The following is a 27,695-nucleotide window of genomic DNA, read 5'->3' as shown; positions in this document are numbered from 1 at the left end:
TCAAGTGGTAGAGCACTAGCCTTGAGCTGAAGAGCTGAGGGACAGCGCCCAGGCCCAGAGTTCAGGCCCCACGACCAGCAAAAAAAAAAAAAAAAAGAGAATATTAATGAATGCCAGGAGGCACTAATGGGAAGGAAGTGGATCAGTACTACCAAGATGTCTAGGCACCTGCAATCATTAAAGTTCCAAAGTACAAGCCATGATGGAGACCCATGACACAGCTACTCACCTCTGTAAGTATGACCAGGATGGAGCACTAGGACACTTACCCAGAGCACTCGGGAACATGGCTCAGAGTTGAGCGCTCTGCAGGTAAGTAACTTACTCAAGAGGTGACTAGGGCTGGGGGGCGTGGCCACGCTGGCCATACCTGCACTTAGGAGGCTAAGGCTAGCCTGGGCTACAACGTGAGACCCTATCTCAAAAAAATAAAAAAAGTGATTAGGCAATGGGCATTTTGTGCTCAAATGAGCAGAATGAATGCAGTATTTGGAACATTAGCTAAATGAAAAAAGCCAACTCCTGGTTTCGAGAGTTCTGGGGAAGGTAGGTGACTTAAGACCCCTTTGAAATGGGGTGGCAATAGCTGCACTGCACAAGAACGGCACCATGCTGACTGACCACGGCACAGACATGGAGGAAGGAAGTGATCTACAAAGTGAAGACTGGCAGTGGGCTACAGCAGAGGGATGTAGGGTAGCCAAAGAGATGGTCCAGTGCACAAACACAATAGCTGGCCCTAAGCTCCTGGTGGCTTCCTGTCCTGAGCTGTCCAGCTCATAGCTACCAGGTATGTGTGGCTACTGGGCCCTTGAAATGTACCAAGTGCTGTAGCTAGGCAGCAGGCCTAGCTGGAGGAAGTAGGTCACTGGGAGGCGTGTCCTTGGAAGGCATAGGTGGTCCCTAGTCCCTCCCTTCTCCCTCTGTCTCCTATATATCAGGTCAGCTAAATGAGAAGTGACGTGGTACGTTTACCAACATTAACATGTAGGCTGGGGGAAATTCACAAGGTGGCATGCAAAAAGCTCCATCTGTCCCTGGAGCTGCTGGGCCTTACCTTAGTTCCTGGTGGCTCAGCAGCCTCCATGTCCTGCAGGTGTTGCCTGACCACATCCTGAACCCAGGAAAGCAGCTCCTCCCTGCCATTGCCCCTCTGGTCCACTTGCACTTGCAGTTTCTGGAGTAAGACTGTCAGTTCCCTGAGCTTCTCATCATGGCTGTGGCACTGTGCAGACAAAGAGGCCACCTGCTGCCCCATGTCACTCTCCCAGCGCCACCGCGCAGCCTGGTCATAAGCCTGAAGAAAAGCAGGAGGGCTCAGTGAAAACAAAGGCAACATTATAGCAGGGTGCTGACTGCAGGGATAGACACTGCAGAGTGGCACAAAATCTTGCACAAAAGACAGCCTTGTGTGACCTCATCTTCTTCATACTTTCTACATTTTACAAAGTCATATATGCTTTTAAGTTAGAACTAGCCAAATAAGGAGATTATTTACTTATATATTATTTGAGCTATTCCAGAACACATAGAGAGTTGTAAACCCTGCTTTACAGCATTCTGGTGAACTGCCCATGCAGACACCCTTAGGTATACTGAGAGCTTGGGCACCAGTCGAAGTTACCTGCAGAGGCTGGTCCTGGTAAGAAGAACCAGGCTTAAGCACATCCGTGGGATCATCCACCCTCTGTGCTGGGAGCACAGCTGTCCAGTTCAGCACAGGCAGGAGAGAGAAGAAGTCACCCTGGCCCCACAGGAAGAGGCTGGCACCTACAGAAGAGAGAACCATTGTGCCAGGCACCCCAATGCTCCTGAAACGCTCAACTTCCCCAAGCCACCAGTATGTTCAGCCTGATTATCTAAGCATCCAAGGCAAATTCTCCTCACCTAGTAGGAGTAATAGTGGGAGGAGCAAGAGGAAAATCTTGCAAATATTTCGAAGGCACCTAGGAACAAAAAGAAAGTCTTTTAACTTGCGAAAAGTCAAAGGTGGGTTTCACTATCCTATTTCCCCTTCTGATAATTTTATGAAAGATACCCCCATCCAAATGAAAACATGCAGCTATAGTTTGTCTTCAAGGTGTGTGTCTTTCTCTGATACACACAGAAGACCCTGCCAACAAAATGCAAGGATCACATGTACACGATGCACTAAGTGGGAACCACAGGACAGTCAGGCCCTGCTCCATGCCCCAGGATACTGCCCACTGCCAGGAGTGGTGTCTAGGGAGAGCACTGAACTTCTGTGGACCCTGCAGCTGGGTCCCTGAGACAGCTGTCTTTTCCATTGTGTAAAATATAAAATGATATATTAATGTAAGATTTAATATACCAAATAATGAAATACTATGCAAACCTAGTAATAGCTCCAGTAAAAGCATAAAACTGGTTCTTTCGAACACCATGTTGACAAGGAATTGGGTTCCTTACCTTGTAAGAAGAAACACATTCAGCCAAGAAATCAAAGTAACGAACTGGTACCATCCAACCCCTAGCCACCAGAACATTCTGGAGGCTGCCTTCCCTAAGAGAGAGAACAGAGCAAGCATTGTGAGTGTGCCCAGAAACACACTTCTGGAGGCTGCCTGGGTGAAGGCCACAATGGGAACACGGAGGGGTGCGAAGCTAAGTCGAGTAGAGGAAGAGTGTGAGGGTGCGAGTCACCACAGGAAGCCCCAATCATACACCTTGTCTATGTGAGTCCAATAGTCAGTCTGGCACCTAACCTGTCACACCAGACAGGGTGCTCATGCAGCCCAGAGATCAGGAGGTTAGCGTTTCTAGTCAAGAACAAAGCATGTTATAGCAAGATCAAAGCGCGGGAACCTAAACTGAATTTGTTGTTGTTGGTCGTGGGGCTTGAACTCTGGGCTTGGGCGCTGTCCCTGTGCTCTTCAGCTCAAGGAGAGCACTCTACCGCTTGAGCCACAGTGCCACTTCCGGTTTTCTAGTAGTTTATTGGAGATAAGAGTCTCACGGACTTTCCTGCCTGGGCTGGCTTTGAACCGCGATCCTCAGATCTCAGCCTCCTGAACAGCTAGGATTACAGGCATGAGCCACCGGCACCCCGGTTAAACTGAAACTTTTATTTGGTTAGGTAAGCGACTTATTGCAGGCACTTGAGCTGCCAAAAGCTTTGGAGCAAATGCTAACAGAGAGACCCAAAATATCCACCTGGAGCAGCAATGGCCAGCAACAGGGCCGACCACAGTGTCTGGGACACAAACCAGCCTACAGCTCCAATCTTCTGCAGCGTCTGCATCATGAGGTGACCTGTGGTAAGAAGATGAGTGTAGAGGATGCTCACGCCAGAGCGCCAGTGCCAGCAGCCCAGCAGAAAATACAACCACTGTCACATACTACCAAACTCCCCCTTTGCTAAGGCAAAGACTAAATGAAATTAGCTTCTGAAACCCTTGCTTCTTTAAGGGGTTTCACTCTCTCACTCCTGCCTGCAGACTTCATAGGTACAAACCAGTTAACCCTTGAGAGCCCCAGGGTGCTGGGAGCTGCCCAGAAATGTTGGGACTTGGTCCTGGCAGAATTCATGGTAGAAAGATGATGCAGCCTTTTAGGGAAAACTGAAATTCCATGGACTTTGCAGTCATGTGCTAGGTGAGTAATGACTACTCACAGACCAAAGCAAAACTGACCCTAATGTTCTCCAGGGATGGAGTCTTCCAGAATGAGAGGGACCATAGAGTGACAGACCATAACACCCTGAAGTCTGCATCCAATATCAGCACATAAAGTGGAAGACTGTTTTTCTTTCCTTTTCATTTCTTTTCTTTTTCTGGGCAAGGCCTCACTAATATATAGCCCAGAGTGGCCTTGAGTTCCAGGGCTCAAGTGATTCTCCCATCTCAGCCTCCTAAATACTGGGAATACAGGCATGCCACCCTGCTTGGCAAACTGCTTTTCAAATGAGTTTTGCTTCATTTTGTCAAAAGCAATTGCCAAAACTCTTATCCTCTTATTAATGTGTATCTACATGTTGATCCTCAAGCTATTAAGCCATTTCAACATGGTTGATATACAGAAATGCTATTAAAGAGGATTTTAAAAAATCAATTCCTTTCTAGTTATGAGACACTTCTGAAGGTTAGCTTGTGGGGGGAGCTGATGGGAAATACATCCCTTTACAAGGAAGGTTACTGGTGGGACCTGGAAAGTGCTACCTTCTTATGGAGCCTTCTTGGACCAGTGTCGCCACCACAGGACAAGAAACTGAGCAACTCTGTGGAGAGCAGTGAGCACTGAGCCTTTCCTCAGCTTGTGACCTCACTCATGCTAAAGAATTGGCTTTTCATCCATTCACTCCAGATCAACTTAGAGAACATGGACATTAAAGCACAGCGACAGTCCTTGAGTGTTTACAACATGGGAACTGCAAACACAAGCTAACTGAGACCAACAGTGCTGGTAACAGGCCACAGTAAGGACAAACAAATGAGAGACAAGGCACAACCTGCAGAGGCGCAGAGGCGCCCCATGACCCCAGCCACCAGGGGTGGCCTGGCTGGCTGCGAGTAGGTGTCTGCGTGCATCCCAAGGAGCTTCTTCCCCTTACAGTCATCGCCTGTGGGTGTGGTGACAAGGGGCAAGAATGACAGATCAATAGGCAAACCGTATCAATCAGTTGGGCAAAGGATGCAAACTAGGAAACTCCATCGCGTAGTGTCACAGCCAGTGCATCTGGTTGTGACTGGCTTATGAGGATGAATTAAGCCAAAGCGCTGCCAGCCCATACCAGTTAGTGAGGCCCCTGAGCTCCATGGCCTGCCCACTCCCAGTGGTTAGTGGAGCAGCATTCCATTGGTGGGAACACTCCCAGAGCAATGCTGGGTACTCACACAGGGACATCCCTTCCACACTGGGGTGGCCGTCCTCTCTGGAAAGCTCTCTGTCAGCCATGCTCCCACAGTAACTGTGATGCACTGCAACACATGGAGAGAGGCTTGGGAAGCGCACTGTGGCAAGGCAAGCTCAGTCTCCTCTTAGACCCACAGGAGCCAGCCGGTGGCTCCCACATCATAGCCCAATGCAGAGCCAGGGCTTGGGTCTGACCAAGATTTTAAAGCCCGCACCTGGCTAAGAATAATGGGTAATGCAAAGAGGAACAGGGTCTGGGAACAACAGGATTCTAAACATCATTCAAGAAAACTGGCTTTGTTTTCAAAAGGCAATAAACAAAGATCAAAAGTGGAGTTTACCTTTATATAACTGTAACCCCTTTGTACATCACCTCTATAATAACAATAAAAAATTTTAAATCTTCCCAACTTTCTGCCTGCTGGTTTTTAATGTATTACTCCAGACATCTCAGGTGCAAGGAAGTGTGGGGAAATTTTAAGAAGTGAAGTTTAGCAGGTCAGTGGTGGTTCATGCCTGTTATTCTAGCTGACATCTGAGGATTACAGTTTGAAGCCAGCCCGGGGCAGGAAAGTCTGTGATACGCTTATCTCCAATTAACCACCAAAAAGCCAGAAGTGGAGCTATGGCTCCACTATCACAAATGTCACAGACAGTGCCCAGGCCCCAAGTTTAAGCCCCATGAATGGCACACACAAAAAAGTGGATTTTATTGTCATGTTTCAAAAACATTCAAAGTGTCTAACTACTGATCCACTTTCAGAGGACTGAAGTACACACACACAGCAAGCACACTAACACTCCACAGGCTCCCATTATAGAAGACCCAGGGAAAGCAGGTGAGAGAGAATAGTGCTGAGCCCCTGACTGCCCAGCCATGGGAGTGCAGAGCTGTGTGAGGAAGAGGAAGCAGCTTTCTCCACCTTGAAAGCATATTTTGGTGGAAAAAGGAGAAAAAACAATTTTTAAATACCTGTTGATTCATGGATTTTTGACTCATAGCTTTCTGATTCACAATCTTTTGACTGATAACTTTTCAATTTGTAATTTTCTGGTTCATAACTGAGCTTCAGGAAAACCACGTGAAAAAGTTGCACTAAGAATGATGAGAAGGACGATGATGTGTACTTGGCCAGCCACAAAATCCTATCCATGTAGAACAACGCACCGCCTATTAAAAACCGTGGACATAGGTTACTCTTCATGAAGCCTACATTTCTCCTGACAAGCCATGACTCAATTACTCATTTCAAAAAACACACAATGGCCAGGCGCTGGTGGCTCATGCCTGTAATACTAGCTGAGATCTGAGGATTTCAGTTCAAAGCCAGCCCAGGCAGGAACATCTGTGAGACTCTTATCTCCAATTAACTACCAGAAAACTGGAAGTGGTGCTGTGGCTCAAGTGGTAGAGTACTTGCCTTGAGCTGAAGAGCTCAGGACAGTGGCCAGACCCAGAGTTCAAGCCCCACGACCGGCCAAAAAAAAGAAAAAGAAAAGCACAATGGCAAAGCACTGCATAAATGGTCTTGAGGAAGGACCATAGGAGAAGAACATCCTGGTGAATGACCACAATGGAGCTGCAAAGGAAGCTCACACCGCCTCCTTCCAGGTGCTGGACAAACCCATTGGCCACCACTGTCTATCCACACTTCAAGATACCCAAGATACCATACACATGGTCTGAGGGGGGATCTATGGATATCAGTGTCAGCAGCTCCAGCAGTACTGTGGGATCTCTGGTCCTTTTTCCTGTTAAGTAATGTATGGAAGGGGAGTTGATAGCTTTTTTTCTTGAGGAAATATTCCTTCTGAAATGAGGCAGAGAGAAGTGGGCCTGTGTGTTCACTGTGCATCCAACAGACCTCTGTGGAGTGCTGAGAACATGAGGCCCCAAGAGGTACTTCGGGGCTGAGGCTTTCCTATGTCTCCCTTCCAGGCCAAAGAAATTTTTGTGCTTTTTCACTCATGACTGGAGCTCTACCACTAGAGCCACAGCTCCACTTCTGGCTTTTTGCTGGTTAACTGGAGATAAGTCTCATGGACTTTCCTGTCTATGCTGGCTTCAAATCACAATCCTTAATAACATAGAACTAGAGGGAATCAGGGAAAAACACACAACGGCAGGACCCATCAGCTCATGGCAGCGATGGGAGGGAGGGAAAGAGTGCAAAACAAAAGAAATGTACATATCACCCAATGTGGAAGAAATAACTATATTGCAAAGCTCATAGAACTCATAAATGTTATAGACCATGATAGACAATTTGCCCCATGAAAGTTAGAATGTGTTTGTGACTTTAACTAAGCATCACTATCCCACAATACTGTGAAATTTGGGAAATTATGTAATCACTTCATCACAATAAAGAATTTGGAAAAAAAAAATCACAATCCTCAGATCTCTCAGCCTCCTGAGTAGCTAAGTTTACAATCATGAGCCACTAGCGCCCGCCTAAGTGGGCAAGATTTAAGAGAACAAAACTATGAAGGCCTGGTGAGAGTACAGGCATTGGGCGGTGGCTGAAGGGTGGAGCTCATGCCTAGTAGATGCAAAGCCTTGTACTATATTTCTAGCACCAAAAGGAAGTAGAGGGGAAGAGGAGCACTGTGTGCTGGGTAAATAAAGACAACTGGAAGGATTTAGGAAATGGCACTTATTAGTCATGCCAAATCTGCTCTACTTGCAGCTGATCTACCAGGAGACAGACAATCGCCCAAGCTAGCAACTGAATTCTGATTCTGTAAAGCCATAAATGTAATACTGGATAGCACCAAAAGGAACGACCTTAGGGCTTGGGAAGGTGGCTCAGTGGTAGAGCGCTTGCATTGCATGCATGAGGCCCTGGGTTCGATTCCTCAGCACCACATAAGCAGAAAAAAGCTGGAAGTGGCGCTGTAGCTCAAGTGGTAGAGTGCTAGCCTTGAGCTGAAGAGTTGAGGGATAGTGCCCAGGCCCAGAGCTCAGGCCCCACAACCGACCAAACAAAACAAAAGGAATGGCCTTAATCTAAACTTGCACTTCAATTCTGATAAGCTGCAGAACCACACATGGACTCAGGTAGGATGTAAGGACTTATTTTTGTTGTGTTACTTCTTTATTTATTTAAATAAGAATGCAAGTTTTTCAGGCATTCCCAGTGATCTTGTGGATTACTGGTATTAGTTTTGACACTGTCTTTTTAGCTCTAATTTTCATTAATTTGGGAATAAGGGTTTGTCAATCTTATTTATCTTTGCAAAGAATCAGAATCACAATTTTTTGTTCACCAAATTTTGAATGGCTTCTTTTTTAAAAAAGATGCCACTGAATTCACTTCTGTCCTATTTTGTATTATTTCTTTTGGCTGCTAACTGTGGGATTGGCTTGTTCTTATTTTTCTCAGAGTTTGAGGTGGACTATCAGACTATTTACTTGACATCATAAACTTCCTTCTCAGCACTGCCTTTGCTGGATCCCAGAAGTTCTGGTAACTTACGCTTTCATTTTCATTATATTCCAAGAATTTTTTATTTCTTCTACTGCTCATTCAACAATATAGTTCATTCTTCATGTGTCTGAATATTTTCTGTATTTCTTTTGCTGTTGATTTCTAGTTTCACTATAGTGTAGCCTGAAAGAATACAGGGTTTTCTGTTGTTTTGAGTCAAGGTCACTTGCCATGTCATCTATGGCAGCCTGAACTTGCAATCCTTCTGCCCCAGCCTCCTGTGTGCTGGAGTTACAAGTATAAACCACCGAGCCTGAATCTGATGGTATTTAAGTAAAGACACAAAGGTACATTGCTCTACAGGTCCACAGAGGCAGAATTCAGATGATGGCTGCATAACGCTGTATATTCACTAAATCCCACTGGACTGTGTACTTGAAGACTAATAATAGTTAATTTCATGAATTCTAGCTCATTAAAAAAAAAAAACAAAAAGATGAATCCTCTCAGGAAAGGGGCTCAGTATCATGCCTAGCACTGAGGCAATCAACATATAGCAAGTACTCCTGACGCCCTAGGGGAATGCCTGGTTCAGCTCCAAAACCTAGGCTTTCCAGCAGGCTGTGACAGAAGCTAACCTCAGTTTGCTTATCAGTAAAATGGCAAAGACCCTGGCCCAGTACTTCATGGTCCTCCAAGTCTGGGGAGGAAATGAATGCCACATTCTCTCTGCCACCTCTTCTCCCTTGCACTTCTTAATGCTAACAATGTCAGTAATACCACACACAGAAAAAAACAGGAGCTTTGGCCACAAAGGCCATAAAAATACGGTAAGCAGTTCAAAATCAGCAGTAAGGAAGGACTACACACTCAGCCTTGCTCTCAGCCCTTAGAATGTCTCACAGCCCTTTGACAACTATGAGTGGATTACCGGCTGGGTGCAGCCAGGACATAGCACGAGTCAGACCCAGCACAGCAGGGCAGAGACACAGGACAAGTAGAGTGCTGCCTGATGTGGGTGTAAGTGATCTGGAGCCAAGAGGCCATGAATGGTGGAGAGTCCCCACCACAAGCATCCTGAGATGTCGCAGCCATGCCTGGCACAGGAAGTGGGTCAGGGACCTCCTCTCCCTCTAGGCCCAGAAGGAAGCTGGAAAGCCCTGACCTCGCTCACTCAGGTCACCAATTAGGACTTCTGTGTCAGCCTAGAGGTGCCTGGGTACAGAAGCTGCCTCTGCTGAGTGCAGTGACAGCTGCCAGCCCAGACAGTGCCAGGACTCCACATGTGCTCAAGTGTTCCCAACTTGATCACTCAGAAAATATTCCTCCCTCAGAGACCAGCCCAGAGGTGGAGGTGCCATTCTGTGGGACTTACGGGTGTCTAGCCTGCTTTGTAAAAGCAGGCCTGCATATATCTGAGGAACTGTACTGTCTCCTTACCACTCTAATAGCGATCTTGTGTTGCTCATTGGAGTCCAAATTGGTAGAATTTCAAATACTTCTAGGTACAACAACAATACTAGCTCCAAAAAGTGGAAGCTGAAAAAGGTTAAGGTAAAGCTAATTTGAGATGTATTTCTCTTAACTCTAGAAGCTCATTATGAGTTCAAGTCCGAAACAGAAACAGTGCAGATACTGAGGCCAATCTTTTATAACAAAGTCTTTTTCTAACTGGAAAGGTGGGCAACTTACGTTTCAGGTTCTTCTCCCTGGAGTACACCCTGGAGGTGGGCCCGGGGGTGGTGGCACAGGCTGTGAGCGCATCTTTGTGCGTGGAGAGCATACTGCAGTCTGGGCAGGTGTACCCGTTGCGGGTGGCCGCATCTACAGCCAGGTCGCCGTTTCCCTGAGTGGTGGTCTTATTTCCACCTGAAATTTTCAAAAAGTAGAAGGAACCTATTTAGCGTCAAGTCCAGGTATATAACTACAACATCAGAAACGCATGCAGAAAAGAGGTCTAAAACAATTACCTTTAAGATCACCGTCATCGTCAAGACCTGAAACACACACACAAGTTTTGCTGTTGGACAGAAGAAGACCTGGCAGGATTTATTGCTAAGATGCCTAAAACTGGTGAGATTTTTGCAGACATAGGTAGATACTACCTGTGGACTTGAGACACGTGTGGGGAGAAGCTCACACAGAGCACACACGGTATCAGAGGCAGCAGGAAGGCAGGGAGAGCCCACAGGTAAATCTACTCTCCTGCACCAGCAAGCAGGCACAGCCTCTAACTAGCAATGTGTGCATCTGTCGCCTAGCAACTGCTCTCATTAGCTGAGCAAAACAGCACCATGTTTCCCAAAATGAGCACACAGAATTTCTGGAACTAATCTGGGTCTTCTAATTACCTCAGAAGGGCAAGCAAAACATAAACTGAACTCAACAAGTGTATGAGTCCCTTTTTCCTGTGCTCAGTCTTAGAGACACCTTTGGCCAGACCACAGACCAAATCCATACAAAATTCTTTAGTGACTTGGAAAACACACTGACTCCCATGTTGCTTAGAGCTTTCCAGGAATACTAATGGCCAGTTTTTACACTGTTTTTTTGTTTTGTTTTGTTTTTGTTAGTCGTGGGGCTTGATCTCTGGGCCTGGGCGCTGTCCCTGAGCTCTTCAGCTCAAGGCAAGTGCTCTACCACTTGAGCCACAGTGCCACTTCCAGTTTTCTGGTGATTAATTGGTGATAAGAGTCTCATGGACTATCCAGCCCAGGCTGGCTTTGTACCGCGATCCTCAGATCTCAGCCTCCTGAGTAGCTAGGATTATAGGTATGAGCCACCAGCACCCTGGCTTTACACTATCTATCTTAAACATCATAAAAGCCATGTATTTAGAAAACAGTCACCACTTAATCTTTCACATGAAAGTAAGCAATGCAGTTCAGTCAGGCAGACAAGAAAGCACATGGAATTAGTGCCCACAGCCTTCATGGAGATAGCCCTGCCTTGCCCGTGGCAAACCCACTACCTGGCCATACCCTACTTCTTCACATACCAATTGTAGAAGTAACCATGCTGGCGACTAGGCCATCCACATCATCAGTGACTTACCCCAGAAGTGGTCCACTTTGGTCTGCTCACGGATCAGAGACTCATCCAGCACAGGAGGCCGCAGAGCTGAAGCGCTCTGTAGGCTGCAAGAGCTGTCCTGGCTAATGCCAGAGGACGCAGACTTCCCTGACAGGTGGTTGATACTAAAAGCCGGCTTGCTTGCGCTTTTGCGCTGCTTTACTGATCTAAGAAGAAAGGAACAAGAAACAAATTGACAGACTTTTTTTAGTAATTGCAAAATGATTGGGTTTTACCAACACCAATATGTGGCAGAGAATAAAGAGCATTTTGCAGCAAACTATCTTTCCTGCTGTCATGAAATAAGGCATTATCTACACAAGGAATTGAATTCTTAGGCTGCAGTCCAGGAACTCCATCTAAAATTACAAACACAAAATAATTTCTGGTCATTTTTAGAATGAATCAAAAGTCATTCAAATCTAAAATAATCTATACATAAAAATGATCCAATAGCCAGGTGCTGGTAGCTCTCACCTGTAATCCTAGCTACCTCAAGAAGCTGAGCTCTGAAGATCGTGGTTCAAAGCCAGCCCAGGCAAGAAAAGTCTGTGAGACTCTTATCTCCAATTAACAACCAGAAAACTGGAAGTGGCACTATGGCTCAAGTGGTAGAGCTGAAGAGCTGAGGGACAGCACCCAGACCCAGAGTTCAAGCCCCATGACCGACAAAAAAAAAAAAAGACCTAATATAATGGCCCCCCACTTTTGTAACCAACCACACACATCAACACTCCCTACTATTTCTTAGCCACTGGAATGGTGTTAAGCACAAGTGTAGGTAGCAATCTATAATAACTACTGCATTCAAACCTGCCATACTTGACAAAGAGAAAAGCCTTTAGAAATGATTGGTGTCCTATCCAGCACAGAGTGTGGGAACACAGAGTGGTGACACCAGGCCTTCGGGATGGGTGGAGGTGAAAGGTAGTGATGAAAGGCAGATGGTGAACCTTAGTCACCAGGTGTGCACCCCAACTGTTCACCTCAGCATAGCTGCGCAGGTCCACACCAAACTTATGTTGGAGTCCACTGGCTATTGGCTTAACTACCAATTTGCTGAGTCTTGACTCTTGGGTATGTAATACTCTAGATGACCCAGCGAGGTATCAGCAATCCTGCAGCCCTCATTTGGGAGAGAATCACCACTGGGTGTATGTGTGTGTGCATGCCTGTGTGCGATGTGAATTCAGGGCCTAGGCACAGTCCCTTAGCTTTTTTTTATGGCAGTCGTGGGGTTTGAACTCAGGGCCCAGGCTGTGTCCCCAAGTCTCTTTGTGCTCAAGGCTCGCACTCTACCATTTGAGCCACAGAGCCACTTCCAGGCTTTGAGTAATTAATTAGAGGTAAAGAGTTTCATGAGGACTTTCTGTCCAAGCTTGCTTCCAACTGTGATCTTCAGATCTCAGCCTCCTGAGTAGCTAGGATTACAGCCATGAGCCACCAGCATCTAGCTTTGCCCTTAGCTTTTTAACTCAAGGCTGGAACTCTATTAATAGAGAACCACTGCTCTTAAAAGAGCAACATAATGTTGTTCTTGATTTTATTTTTTAGATTATGCTTTGACTCACTGTCCAGATTGTGTGAGCTTTTGCTTCTTCTTGGTATAGCGGCAGTAGAGGGACATGGGCATTCACAGATCAAATTCATGTCTCTGTGTTAATTAGCATATCTAAGGAATACAATCAAACCACTAAGATCAGGTCATCTGTGCTACAGGTGGTCAAGCCCCTTCCCTCTTCAACACACAGTAGTAGGACTCTGAGGTGCAGGCCATCACCAGGGTGAGGCAGCTTCTGCCTGTGAGCATATGGAGCTCAGCCCACCAGCTATACCCTGCAGTTGTCAGCCCCTGGCACCCTCCTTCAGGTCTCTAGAATTAGTGTCAGTCTTTACTTGTCCTGAAGCTGGCGCGCACACCTCCCTCTCCCTCCCTCCCCCTCTCCACCCCCAAGCACCAGGAGATCATGATAGATTCCTGGCTTCGTTTCAGCACCAAGCTGTGCAGAACTCACCTGGCTGCTCTGTCCTTGAACATCACAGCCCTGCCGCTGCTGGAGTGTGTGTCCACAGCCTGGCCACTGTCAGTGCTATATGCAGTCGTGATCAGGCGAAGACTTCGGCGAGACATTCTTGGAGAATCAAATACAGGATCCAGTTTGTGCTCAGTCTCAAAATCTAGTGCATCAGAAGAATAACTTGAACTGGAAGGAAAAATGTGTGGGAGATATAAATGATTCTTGCTGCTCCAAGTCTTAACCAAACTGAATAAACCATAAGCAGGAGCAACCTGCTTTTAAAGAGAACCTGAGTTTTAAACAGATGTTGCTGCTGGATGATGCCTTTAGAGTAAAAGTAAAGCAACACAAAAATTGGTGAACAGGTGCCTGTGGGGTATACTTTCACCACCCCAACCCTCAGTCCACCTGCAGACACCCTACAGGCCTCTGCTTGCCCTGATAACAGGTGAAGTCCATAAGGATCCCCACACTTCTAGGTAACTCCATCAGAGTGCACTTGGCGACACCATGAAATTTAATACAATTGGGAGCTAGGCGCTGGTGGCTCACACCTGTAATCCTAGCTACTCAGGAGGCTGAGATCTGAGGGTCATGGTTCAAAGCCAGCTCATGAGACTCTTATCTCCAATTAACTACCAGAAAACTGGAACTGGCACTGTGGCTAAAGTGGTAGAGCACTCGCCTTAAGCTGAAGAGCTCAGGGACAGCACCCAAGCCCAGAGTTCAAGCCCCACAACCAACCAAAAAAAAATTTAATACAATTGGGCATGAGGAGGACAGAGAAAGGTAAGTTCCAGAGCCATCTATGTGCCTAACACACCAAAGCCATATAGATACAAAAGTGAGTCTGTGACTTGTAATATTTTCCATAGAACTAGAAAATTGATGCATAGATATATCACTCCAATATCCCTGAATATAAAAGAAATGCAAATCAAAACATCCCTGAGATTTTATCTTATTCCAGTTAAGATTGGCCAACATGGTGAATCTGAACAACAAATGCTGACGGCGATGTGAAAAAAAAGGAACCCTATCGCACTGCTGGTGGGAATATAAACTAGTATAACTACTCTGGACAGCAACCTGGAGGTTCCACAAAAAACTAAACATAGGGGGCTAGTGGTAGAGTGCTTGTCTAGCATGCATGAAGCCCTGGATTCAATTCCCCAGTATCACAAAAACAAGAAAAGCCAGAAGTGGTGCTATGGCTCAAGTGGTAGTGCTAGCCTTGAGCAAAAGAAGCTCAGGGACAATGCCTAGGCACTGAATTCAGGCCCCAGGACTGGCAAAACAAAACAAAAAAACCCTAACCACAGATATTCCCTATGACCAGGCACAGCATTCCTGGGCATCTACCCTGATACCACAAGCCAGGATATTGTAAAGACACTTGCGTATCTATGTCTATTACTGCACTACTCACAATAACCAAGTAATGGAACTAGCCCAGATGCCCTACAATAGATGAATAGACCCCCCAAAATGTGGTGCCTAAATGCAATGGAATTTTACACAGCCATTTGAAAGAATATTATGTCATGTGCAGAAATGGATGCACCTAGAACAAGTCATGTTAAGTGAGGTAAGCCAAGCTCAGAGACACAGATGACACATTTTCTCTCATATGTGGAGGCTAGATCTAAAATATACCCAGACATGATAAATTAATTACTCTAGGCATTCACATACAGCGAGACAAAAGGAAGCTATTCTTAAGAAAGGGACACATGCCAGGCGCTGGTGGCTCACTCCTGTAATCCTAGCTACTCGGAGGACAAAATCTGAGGATCAAGGTTCAAAGCCAGCCCAGGCAGGAAAGTCTGTGAGACTCTGATCTCCAATTAACCACCAGAAAACTGGAAGCAGCACTGAGGCTCAAGTGGTAGGACATTCTCTTTGAGCTAAAGAGCTCAGGGCCAGCGCCCAGGACCCATGACCAACAAAAATTTAAAAAAATAATAATTTTTGCCGGGCGCTGGTGGCTCACACCTGTAATCCTAGCTACTCAGGAGGCTGAGATCTGAGGATCGCGGTTCAAAGCCAGCCCGGGCAGGAGAGACTGTGAGACTCCTATCTCCAATAAACCACCAGAAAACCAGAAGTGGCGCTGTAGCTCAAGTGGTAGAGCGCTCGCCTTGAGCTGAAGAGCTGAGGGACAGTGCCCAGGCCCAGAGTTCAAGCCCCACGACCGACAAATAATAATAAATAATAATAATTTTTTTAAAAAGGGACACAAGGGACTAGGAAATGTGGCTTAGTGGTTAGAGTACTTGCCTAGCATTTATGAAGCCCTGGGTTCAAGTCCTCAGTACCACACAGAAAAAGCCAGAAGGGGTGCTGTGGCTCAAGTAGTAGAGTGCTACCTTGAGCAAAAGCAGCTCAGGGACAGTGCCTAGTTTGAGCCCCAGGACTGCACCCCCCACACACACACCAAAAAAAAAAAAAAAAGAAAAAAAGACACAAAGGCTCAATGCCTATGTGCCTCTGATCATACAAAATCCTGTATAAAACTTGTGGCAAGGGGATGGGAAGGGAAGGGTGATAGCAAGGGAAGGAGTGCTCAAAAAGAAATATACTGATTACCGATTTATACAATTGTAATCCCCCTGTATATTACCTTTATAATAACAAAATTTTTTAAAAAAGAATGTTCTGTGTGACTACAGAGTTTTTTTCTGAGTCAAAACCCAATGTCCAAGAGCCCAGAATGCGCCCCTGGGCAGCACACAGGTGGTGCAGGCAGTGGACTGCCTGAGAGCCCAGGCTGTCAACCAGCAGCCCTCCTCCAGTCCAGATGTGATGGACAGCCCAGGGAGGAAGCTGCAGAGGTGAAAATGACAACAGAGGTGATGTCCATCAGGGAAGAGGCATGGAGAAATGAACTGGGCAGGGGCACACATCTGGTAGGAGACACTGAGGGGAGGGAGGGGGCAAAGGCGAGTTGGAGAACAATTGTGTGGCATCTTTTATTATTATTATTATTTTTGTGTGTATGTGGCATCTTGAAGGTCACCTTGTGGTTAGTTCAAGTGAGATGAGAGACCCCAGGTGGCACCCTGGAAGCACTGCCTGAGGCCATGGGACCAGCTAAGTTAGGAAGCCAGGTTAGGCTGAGGACCAGCAGTGGCCAGAACACATGCATAAATGAAGGACATAAGCATCACATATTTCACAGGATAGAAATACAATAGTTCCAGAAATCCGGGTGCTGATGGCTCATGCCTATAATCCTCACTACTCCTGCCTATAATCCTCATTACTCAGGAGGCTGAGATCTGAATATCAGTTTTCTAACTGCCAGCCTTGGCAGAATCCAAAAGAGCCAGAAGTGGCGCTTTAGCTGAAGTGGTAGAGTGTTGGTCTGAGCAAAAATACTTAAGAGACAGTGACTAGGCCCTGAGTTCAAACTCCAGTACTGACAGCACAGGCTTAGGAGACTTAAGGCCCTCCGTTCTTCCGCAGAGGTTTGAGTAGGCAAGAGGGGCACTGTTTGGCTTGGGCTAGACATGCAGGCAGGCCAGTTTCAATGCAATCTAATACAATCTAAAAGTTTTTGTCCAGTAGACATCATACATAATTAGTTTTAGTCTGCAAATATTATTTTTTTCACATTAGTTATATTACATCAGAATCGATTGGCATGAATCAGCATGATGGCAATTCCAGATCACAAAGTCCCACGGCCACTTCCCTCATCAGGGAAATGCAGGTGCTGGGTTCTCCCACAGACCTCGACACTGGTCAAAAAGGACATATCCCCATCAAGCAGTGTGAGCCCACATATCCTCAATGAAACAGAAAACACCTCACCTCATACTCAGGTCTGAGCATGAGGTGCACTCCACAGGGTCATGGGTTTGAACGCCTGGTCCCTAGCTGGTGGTGCCATTTAGAAAGTTCTGGAAAGTTAAGGGAATAGGACCTGGCTAGAGGAAGGGCATGCCTTTGGAGGGCTACCCACCTCTGGGGAGGGTACAACTATCTCGGCTTATGCCTTCAGCACACCACGAGGGGAGCTACCCTGCTCCACACCACACTCTCCCCTCCAGAAGCACAGCTACAGACTGAAGTCTCTGAAGCCCTTAGCCACCCATCTGTACACATAGGCAATGACAAAGTCTGACATACTACGTATACTAAACAAATCACACATCTCTGACCACAAGCTGGGAAGTACTAAGCTCCTGATTAAGGTAACATGATTGTGTTAGGGGCAGAAGGACAGGGGAAAGGTAGGAGAGGATCAGTGATTCAGAGCTGATCACCCCAGCCTCTAGTCTTGGTCTCCCTAGTACCCCAAAGCCTAACAGGATCATGGTCTGCATTGTTCATCTGACGCACCTCTGACTTCTGCCGGGATGGGAGTTCAGGCATGTCACAGCTACTCCTCCTGCACAGCAGGCCCAGTAATCCCTCACCAGGTGGCTCCCCCAGGGGAGGACAACAGAGGTGGATGCGGAGGGACCTTGAACCCCGGCTTGCAGCAACAGCACCCCACAAGAATTCAACTAAATGCACAACTACTTTTTCTAGTGTTGAGGAGGACAGAAGTTGGTGGGCTTCATCCAACTCAGTGAAGGCAGGATAGAATAGAGGCAAACTGTCCCCTAGAGTTAGAAGGAGCTCCTCCTGACTATCGGCCTTCTCCTAACACACACGCAGTCAGGTACACACACACGCAGTCAGGTACACACACACACATGCAGTCAGGTACACACACACACACACACACACACACACACACACACACACACAGAGCTCCTGTGGAAAGGAGTCCTACAACAGCCAACCACACACACACACACACACACATACACACACACACACACAGAGCTCCTGTGGAAAGGAGTCCTACAACAGCCAACCTGCAAGCTCTGAAACCCTTCTACTCTCCAGGGATCTTTCCTTCCTTGTAATTGCCAGCCTCGTCAACTCTCTATGGTTCTTACCACCAGTGCCCACACATTTTCAGTGGGTCCCATGACAAAAAAAATCAACAGTCTCCCATGACTACCGGTGCCTTCCATTCCCACCCATTCTCTGCTCAATTGGCTCTATGGGGCTGGCTAACTGGCAGTGTCCGGAGCTCATTGCACTTGGCCTTCTAGTGGCACATGGTCTGCCTGAATCACTGTGGTAGCTCCTCTCCCACTAGAGGTTGCAGAAGACAGAGACTTGTTGTGCCCAGAAAAGCAGCAGCAACAAGCCAGGGCCAGCAGACTCCTGGGAGAAACCTCTTCTCTGAAAGCAGTAACAGGCATTGGCCATCTACAGGGCAGTACCCATTATGTGAGCGCTGAGCTGGACTTACCATGGACGGGTTGAGCTGACAGCATGGGCAACCAACACTACAAGGGAAAGGACAACCAGTACCAAGGTGTCCTGGAGACTGTGGCTAGAAACTACATACCCATCACAGCACCCACCAGTCATATAACCACACCAATACAGAAACAAAGAGGAGCTGGCACCATTGGCTCACACCTGTAATCCTAGCTATTCATTGTTAAGACCCTGTCTCAAACATAAAAAATGGTCAAACTTTCAGATCTAACACCACTTCACAGGAAATACAAGTCAAGAATCATAAAAGAAATTGGTCTGGGAATGTAGCTTAATGGTTTAGTGCTTGCCTAGCATGCATGAAGCCCTGGGTTCCATTCCTCAGTACCACATGAACAAAAAAAGCCAGAAGTGGTGCTCAAGTAGTAGAGTGCTTGCCTTGAGCAAAAGAAGCTCAGAGACAGTGGCCCAGGCCTTGAGTTCAAGCCCCAGGCCTGGCAAGAAGGAAAGGAGGAAAGGAGGGGAGGAAAGAAGGGAAGGAAAGGAGGGAAGGGAGAGGGGAAAGGAGAGAGGGAGGGAAGGGAGAGGGGAAGGGAGGAGGGAAGGAAGGAAGGAAGGAAGGAAGGAAGGAAGGAAGGAAGGAAGGAAGAAAGGAAGAAAGGAAGGAAGGAAGAAAGGAAGAAAGGAAGGAAGGAAGGAAAAGGGAAAATGTCCAAATACAAGGCAAGGACCCTGCCTGGATTGATTTAAAAGCTTACTCTAAAGTGAGCTTGAGGATCTGAAAACCAAGAATGGGTTGGCTAGGACACTGTGCGCAGTGTGAGGCACTGGTTTTCAGTGTGACACTGGGTTTTGTGTCAGGCCTGGAGATCATCAGCGCTGCTGTGTGCCGGAGTGGGTGACAGCAGAAACACTTGCTCACTGTGGAACGGCTGTGATGCTAACAAGAGCAGTGCATTGTGGGTGAGGCCTGCATGGCATCAGATAGGAGTAGGGACAGCCTTGAGCTGGGTAAGAAGTTATCCACACATAGCATTCCCCCACCCCCACTGGAGTTCTCAGAAGAGGCTGGAAATACGAAGAGCCAGCACAGGAGCTCAGCATCCCAGAAACCACCCCTCAAGCTCTCCATGCTACACTATGCACTGGCTTACAACCTCTGTGGCAGTTTCACTCTTGCTCAGACTTGTAGCTCTCATCATTTTGCCAAGCTGCGCATTTTCTGTTGTTAGACCCAACTCTCCTAGCCCTGTCTCTGAGCTCACACCCTGGCAGGGCTGCCAGGAATGAAAGTGGCACCCTCCCAGCCCCACCCTCCCCCTCCTGAGCCTCTCTCCAGCACCCCCAGCACAGCTGTGCAGGCCACCACCTGCTCTCACCTCACAGGCCTGGCCATGGTGTCCTATACTATTTTTTTCTTTTTTGCCAGTACTGGGGCTTGAACTCAGGGTATGGGGCTAGAACCACAGCACCACTTCCAGCTTGAGTAGGGACTTTTCTGCCCAGGCTGGCTTTGAGTGTGCAGGATCCTCAGATCTCAGCCTCCTGAGTAGCTAGGATTACAGGTATGAGCCATCAGCGCCTGGCTGTCCTACACTTTTGTTGTTGTTGTTGTTGGTTTTGCATGGGGCTTGAAACTCAGGGCCTCGCTGCTGTCCCTAGCTTCTTTTTTTATTTTAGTTGGTTGGTTGTGGGGCTTGAACTCTGGGCCTGGGCACTGTCCCTGAGCTCTTCAGCTCAAGGTGAGCGTCCTACCATTTGAGCCACAGTGCCATTTCTGGTTAATTGGAGATAAGAATCTCACTGGTTTTCCTTGCCTGGCCTTGTTTTGAACTGTGATCCTCAGATCTCAGCCTTTTGAGTAGTGAGGATTACAGGCATGAGCCACCGGCGCCTGACTATCCCTAGTTTTTTTTGTTTGTTTGCTTGTTTTTTTGGTCGGTCGTGGGGCCTGAACTCGGCCTGGGCACTGTCCCTCAGCCCTTCAGCTCAAGACTAGTGTTCTACTACTTGAGCCACAGCACCCACTTCCAGCTTTTTCTGTGTATGTGGTGTTGAGGAATCGAACCCAGGGCCTCATGCATGCTAAACAAGCACTCTACCCCTGAGCCTTTTTACTCAAAGCTAGCACACTACCATTTAAGCCATGGCTCTAACTTCTGGCTTTTTGGTAGTTAATTGGTGATAAGGAGTCTCTTGGACTTTCTTGTTCAGGCCGGCTTCGAATTATGATTCTCAGATCAGCCTTCTGAACGGATAGGATTACAGGCATGAGCCACCAGCTCCTGGCTTATCCTATACTTTAAACATGGCTCTGTGGATTCAAATTCTTGGATTTTTTTTTTGGGGGGGGGTGGGTCCGGTCGTGGGGCCTGAACTCTGGGCCTGGGCACTGTCCCTCAGCTCTTCAGCTCAAGGCTAGCATTCTACCACATGAGCCACAGTGCCACTTCCGGCTTTTTTTTTCTTCTATGTGGTGCTGAGGAATCGAACCCAGGGCCTCGAGCATGCAAGGCAAGTGCTCTACCACTAAGCCACCTTCCCAGCCCCCGTGGATATTTTCTACTCCCCTTAAATAGAGTGTGCATCCCTAGGCTAGCTTACTAACTATACCTGGTCATGCCCTGCCCAGCTTTCTTCCATTCCCAACTTACACTTACAGATCCATCCTCAAGACTAGCTAAGGAAGCTGTACCTCCTGTGAGTCTCCCTGAAATACAGGGTAGTTTTCCCAAAGGAGACAGCTGGACACTTGTGATCTGTTAACACAGTACTTAATATAGGTCATAAAAGCTAAAAAGACCTTACTAAGAATAACTCTTTCTATGAATAGGGAAGAGTTCTGTTGACACAGTAAAAGGCTCCTCACATAAAGTGCCAGCTAGACGTGGTGGTTTATGCCTGGAGACTAAAGCAGGAGGATTGTAGGTTTGAGGCTAGCCTGGCTACAAAGCAAGATCCCGAATCAATCAAACAAAACAAACCCAAGTGACTCCTGTACATGGGCAACAAGACCTGGGTCATACAGAGGCTCAATCATCAAACATGGAACCCAAGCAATGCATTGAAAAAATTTCCTTAAAACACTTCCTACTTTTCTCCAGGTTTCCACAAATTTTCCCCTTCAGAAGCCAAGCTGATGAAAACTGACACGAGCCTCCCTGCACCTTGTACATCTTGCCAGGTGTCCAAGTTTCCTTCCTACAGTCAGGTCTTTACCAATCTAGCAACCTAACCCTTTTGGCACCACCTCATAGCTGAACAGGGCTCAGGTTTCCATGCCTATTGGCAGAGGACAAAGGCACAGGTGGTCAGCAAATGTCAAGGTTTCGATCTCAGACCAAAGCAGAACAGTGCCTGATCAAAGGCAAAGCCATGCTTCAAATCCACGGCCTTCCAAAAGGTAAATACTTTTCCTTCTCACATTATTTCTGCTAACACAGAGACACTAGGCTAGTGGGGTGCTGGTGGTCACACCTATAACCCTCTCTACTCAGGAGGCTAAGATCTAAGGATCACAGTTCAAAGCCACCCCAGGCAGGAAAGTCCATTAGACTCTCTCATCTCCAACTAACCAGCAAAAAGCTAGAAGTGTTGTTGTGGCTCAATCGTTAGACTACTACCCTTGAGCAACAAAGCTCAGGGACAGAGCCCAGGACCTGAGTTCAAGCCCCAGGACCAGCAAGCACCAAAACAAAAACAAAAAACAAAACCCACCAAGCCATCAATAGAAATCCCACACTAGCTACAACCACACGCTGACATCCAGATCACAAACCATTGTAACTGGGTGTGGTCCAAATGGCAAGTCATTGTCGGTGACTAACAACCAGAGTCACCGGATGAGCTGACTCAGAGGTATAGGGCTCTAGGGGCCACCTCACTGGCTCCATGCCAACTTGCCACTCCTGCAGAACTAAATGCAACAGGAAGGTCGCAGACTGCACATCTGAACAGCATGCAGCTGGAGGTGCTGCAAGGCCCAGGAGGCAATGTGCACTAGGGAAGCGCACAGCCTCCACAGGCCGGGCAGCACCACAGCTCACCTGAGTGCGTAGGTGTAGCCAGTGTTCTCCGGCACACACTGGGGCGGGGTGTACGTGTGCAGCCGAGAAAAGTCCATGTTCACGGTCTCAGACCATGCTGCAGAGGGGAGAGAGAGGATTGTGGTTAGAGTTACCAGAACTCTAGTGACACAGACAGCAGCCACTGATTTTGACTTTTTTTTTTTCTTAAAAAGGAGACAAGTTTTCTCATACCCCAGTCCAGGACAGCCTTCTGTTGAGTCTAGTTAACAAGATAGCTGGGTGTGGTGGTGGTGCACACCTGTAAATACCAGCACTGGGAAAACAGAAGCTCAGAGTGAGACCCACCTCAAAAAAACCAACCAAACGAAAAACCAAGACTAAAAAAAAAAAAAAAAAAAAAGAAATCCTAAACAAGACTTGTTATTATAAAAACTGGTGCTTCCAAAGAATAACAAAAGTAACTCAGAGCCCTTTTGAAAGTGTAGTTTTAAACACCTGAAATTGTTTATCTTTGGAAATAAGGTTTTTACTGTTAGGATAAAATAGAAGTTATTTTTATTTTCAGAGTCAAAAGGTAGCAGGGCAGTTCTTTCCTGGCTAGCACCTCAGCCAGAAAACTAGCCAGACATGAACAGATGAATTATGAAAATGTTCAGGGCACTGTTTACACTTCTCCCCCACACATAGCCAACACAGATTGTTTTTAAAGACCGGGACGTGAGCACATTGCTTCCCAGGCTGTCATCTTGGTTTCTTTGGAATGACTCTAACTTTGTTCTGGCTAAAAATATCCATGCGAGCGCGTGCACGTGCACGTGCAGATGTGCACACACACACACACACACACACACACTCATATACTTTGACTTTTTTGAAGTCTTCATAATAGTAATATGAATCATAACCTATTGTTGAAAATTCCATAGAAAATAAACTAAAAATAACATCTTAGAATATATATACACGGGTATAAAATGCATACATATTACATATAATGGTGCAGACCTGTAGTCCCATAATATATACTTTACACATGTATATATTTTATTTTTTTTTAAACTTTTTTTATTTTTGGTGAGTCATGGGGCCTGAACTCTGGGCCTGGGCACTGTCCCTCAGCTCAGCAGCTCAAGGCAAGCACTCTACCACTTGAGTCACAACGCCACTTCTGGCTTTTTCTGCTTATATGGTGCTGAGGAATCAAACCCAGGGCCTCATGCATGCAAGGCAAGCACTCTACCACTGAGCCACCTTCCCATGTATGTATTTTATGTATATACTTATACACATATAGATAAAATGTGTAAGTGGCTGAATTCTAGGAACTAAAAAGTACTTCACCTCATTTTCTTTAAAATAGCCCAGATTGTTTTAAAAAGTAAATACAAAGACCACTGTGTATATCTAAAACTTCTGGCCATGTGTAGTAATACATACTTGTAATCTCAGTACTTGGGAGGCAGAGGCAAGAGAATCACAAATTTAAAGCCAGTCTTGGAGACCCTTCTTCAAAAAAAATTGGTTTTAAACTGCATCTACTGATTTCTTCTCTTCTTTGGACTTTTTGAGACAAAGTCTCACAATGTCATCCAGGGTGTCCTCCAGATCCTGACTCAAGCGATTACCTTCGCCTTCTGAGTGGCCGGGATTGCAGGTCTGCACCACCATGCCTAGCACCTCTACTAACACCACAGATTAAAGAACCCCACACGAGGAGACAACCTGGAAAGCGTCACTCCTTCTCAGACCCCAGGCCCACCAGCCCTGCCAAGAGCACACCTCCGCAGGTATGGTTCATTCCTCTACACCTCCATGAAGTCTGCCCAGTAAAATGAACTATGTTCAGGCACATAGTACTTCCCTTTTTCTACCTGAATGGACACCTAAACCAGCACAGAAGAGAATGAAGAAGTGTTTCAATCTCTACTCTGGTTGTGCGGGTGGGTGTCTGTGGAACCAGGCCCCGCCCCAGGTGCAAGATAATAAAGGTTCTGCTTGCCCTGTGTTTGGCAATAATTTACTGAGCAACCGTGAAGTTCTGGGCTGAGTAACTGGGTTGGCATTCAGGGACATCCACAAAGTGGTCTTTTTTTTTTTTTTTTTTTGGCAGTAGTGGGGTCTGAACTGTGGGCCTGGATGCTGGACCTCAGCTCTTCAGCTCAAGGCTAGCACTCTACCACTTGAACCACAGTAGTACTTCCGGCTTTTTCTGCTTATGTGGTGCTGAGGAATCCAACCCAGGGCCTCATGCATGCAAGGCAAGCACTCTACCACTGAGCTACTTTCCAAGCCCCACAGCGTCTTCTTGTCCTCTTCAGTCCCTCACTGTCTAAAGCAAACTTGCTAGCTTTACTTTCCCCAGTGACTTCTCTGACCACTTAACTGTGCCAGCCCTGTTTACCATTACTGCACCTGAGCTTCTCTATGGGGGATGACACATACTTGGTGAAGCAGACTGTAAACATTATGTCCACCTTTAGTTCTCAGATCCTGGAGTTCCTGCCATACAGCTGGCCCCTTCCTCTCTCCACCTAGACCCACCTGAGCTCCCACCCATCTGACTTCCTATCCCCAGACCCCGCTGCTACCTAGATAGTGGAGGGTGCCATGTGCTCCCTCTTCTCTAATAAACACAGTAATAATCTTTCTCCTGTGCCAGCTCTGGCAAATAGATATTTCTTCAAATAGCTAGTCTGAAAGACTCACAGAGGAGACAAGGTCTGCATTTGTTATCAGAACAGTAAGAAAAATATTCAACCCAGACTGTCCATAGATGTTTGATACAAAGGTGACATGGAGAGAGGTCTGTCTTCAAGCCTTGATCTCTTCACTCTGCCAGCTCCTCCTGCCTGCTGCCTGCCCAGGCCTTACAACTTGTGTGATCTTGTTCACAATCACCCCTCCTGAAGGTCCTGGGCTCCAGGAAGGTAACAACTAACTTGAGACCAACTTGGTGCAGGACACAGAAACCAGAGCTGGGTCTGCCTCAGCTCAGGGCACCCTGTGGCCCAAGTTCTCAGGTGTCAGCTGAGTGCTTGAGACATGGGGCCAAGATAAACGTCCGCAGTAGAGAAACAGCTCTGCCTTCCAAGTTAGGGAGACAGCATTGACCACTGGCCAAGAAAACACAAGATCAATGACAGAGAAGGAGAGGTAACCTGTTCAGGTATAAACTTCCTTCCAGATCTGAGGAGGTATCTTTCAAACTTAGACGTCAAGAGTATTCTTAAGTGATTCTCCATTTCTCCCGTTAATACTATTTCCATATTATATGGCGGGAATAAAAACAAAGTTTAGTCCACCAAGGAGCTGGTGGCACACACCTGTAATTCTAGCTATCCAGGAGCCTGTGATCTGAGGATCACTGTTCAAAGCCAGGCCAGACAGAAAGTCCCTGTGAGAATCTTATCTCCAATAAACTACTCAGAAAAAGCTGGAAGTGGCACTGTGGCTAAAGTGGTAGAGCACTAGCCTTGAACACAAAGAGGCTCAGGGACAGTACCCAGGCCCTGAGTCCAAGCCCCACAACCACCACCAACAGCAAAAAGTTTAGTCCATGAAAACTTTGGTCAAAACATCCTCCATAGGTGGGTACCAGTGGCTCACTCATATAATCCTAGCTCCTCAGGGGGGTGGGGGGGCAAACTCACGGCTTAGAATGTCCCCAGTTGCCTCCTAGCAATCTAGAAAATGCCTGAAAAAAAAAAATCTCAATACACACAGGCTAAATAAAGTTGAAAATAGCTTCAAGCAAATGGCACAGAGCTAAGGAACAGAATAAAACGAGGACTCGGAAATAAAATCAGTGCACAATCTGTTGTCCAAAGAAAGCTGAAAAAGGCAAGCTTTAAAATTGGGATAGCACTTCCTTCCACCCCCGAAGACAGGGCACATTGGGCCCTGTGGCTGGTGCAGTGATTTATGTGGTGCATTGTCACTGCAGGTAGGCCAGGAACCTTCCACAGGGAGACCAGGGCATGTTCCCCTTAAATGGCTTGGCACCTCAGCACAAGACCAAGCCCCTGTGACAGGCTTCCTCTAGCTCTCCAACAAGAGCCTTCTGTACAAGCCTTAACCCTCAGAGTACTCTGAGCTCTACCCCACACCAGGTCAACATGAGCAGGTGGGTTCTCCTTTCAAGACCCTTCCAGGCAGATGCTTATTTGGATCTTGGCCTCTGGAGCAGGTACAAGGGAACCTTTTCTGTTCCAAGGGCCACTGCATATTTATAACATCATTCACAGGCCACAGAAATGATTGGTGCCACAGAAGAGCTGCTGGTGGTTGTAGGGCTTGAACTCGGGGCCTGGACGCTGTCCCTGAGCTCTTTTGCTCAAGGCTAGCACTCTACCACTTGAGCCACAGTGTCACTTCCAGCCCTTTCTGTTTATGTGGTCCTGAGGAATCGGACACAGGGCTTCACACATGCTAGGCAAGGCAAGCACGCTACCTAAGCTACATTCCTAGCCTTTTTGTGTCTTTTTTTGTTTCTGTTTTTTTTTTTTCTTTTGGCGGTCATGGGGCCTGAACTCTGGGCCTGGGCGCTGTCCCTCAGCTCTTCAGCTCAAGGTTCACACTCTACCTCTTGGGCCACAGCACCACTTTTGGCTTTCTCTGCTTATGTGGTGCTGAGGAATCAGGGCCTCATGCATGCAAAGCAAGCACTCTATCACTGAGCCACCTTCCCAGCTCCTGTGTCGTTTTTTGTTGTAGTTGTTTTTTCCAGGCAGACACCCAAATCTCTTTGATTGGGGTTGGGGGGGGGAGGGATGAGCCTCTGGGGGCATGCCTGGGGCCCTCACTGCACAGCTTGTACATTGGCTCTGCCTCTGGAATCCTGAGGCTTCATCACATCTGGAAACTTTGTGTCTTTTTTTTTTTTTTTTTTGGTGGTCGTGGGGCTTGAACTCTGGGCTTGGGCGCTGTCCCTCAGCTCTTCAGCTCAAGGCGAGCGCTCTACCACTTGAGCTACAGCGCCACTTCTG

At 47.0% G+C, this 27,695-nt stretch overlaps 1 protein-coding gene across 2 annotated transcripts in view; it reads right to left on the bottom strand.

The window, feature by feature from the left end:
- Sun1 (Sad1 and UNC84 domain containing 1) overlaps positions 1 to 27,695 on the bottom strand; it is a 52,205-nt gene that overhangs the window by 13,617 nt on the left and 10,893 nt on the right. The window contains exons 2-14 of one of the 2 annotated variants that reach the window (XM_013023480.1): positions 22,729 to 22,825; positions 13,391 to 13,579; positions 11,358 to 11,542; positions 10,274 to 10,300; positions 9,996 to 10,172; positions 5,846 to 6,043; positions 4,854 to 4,937; positions 4,469 to 4,579; positions 3,175 to 3,273; positions 2,431 to 2,524; positions 1,888 to 1,946; positions 1,625 to 1,770; positions 1,058 to 1,297 (exon numbers count right to left, since the gene is read on the bottom strand). In XM_013023480.1, the coding sequence (XP_012878934.1) occupies positions 1,058 to 1,297; positions 1,625 to 1,770; positions 1,888 to 1,946; positions 2,431 to 2,524; positions 3,175 to 3,273; positions 4,469 to 4,579; positions 4,854 to 4,937; positions 5,846 to 6,043; positions 9,996 to 10,172; positions 10,274 to 10,300; positions 11,358 to 11,542; positions 13,391 to 13,579; positions 22,729 to 22,805 (1,686 nt within the window). In that variant the 5' untranslated portion in view covers positions 22,806 to 22,825. Of the gene's footprint in view, positions 1 to 1,057; positions 1,298 to 1,624; positions 1,771 to 1,887; positions 1,947 to 2,430; positions 2,525 to 3,174; positions 3,274 to 4,468; positions 4,580 to 4,853; positions 4,938 to 5,845; positions 6,044 to 9,995; positions 10,173 to 10,273; positions 10,301 to 11,357; positions 11,543 to 13,390; positions 13,580 to 22,728; positions 22,826 to 27,695 lie in introns of those variants that run through there. The other variant, XM_013023481.1, reaches the window with a different exon arrangement.

This window comes from Dipodomys ordii, unplaced genomic scaffold (assembly GCF_000151885.1).
Source record: "Dipodomys ordii isolate 6190 unplaced genomic scaffold, Dord_2.0 Scaffold68, whole genome shotgun sequence".
In the NCBI taxonomy this organism is placed as follows: Eukaryota; Metazoa; Chordata; class Mammalia; order Rodentia; family Heteromyidae; genus Dipodomys; species Dipodomys ordii.
Note: the sequence above shows the minus strand (reverse complement) of the source record. Positions and strands in the feature narration are given on the sequence as shown.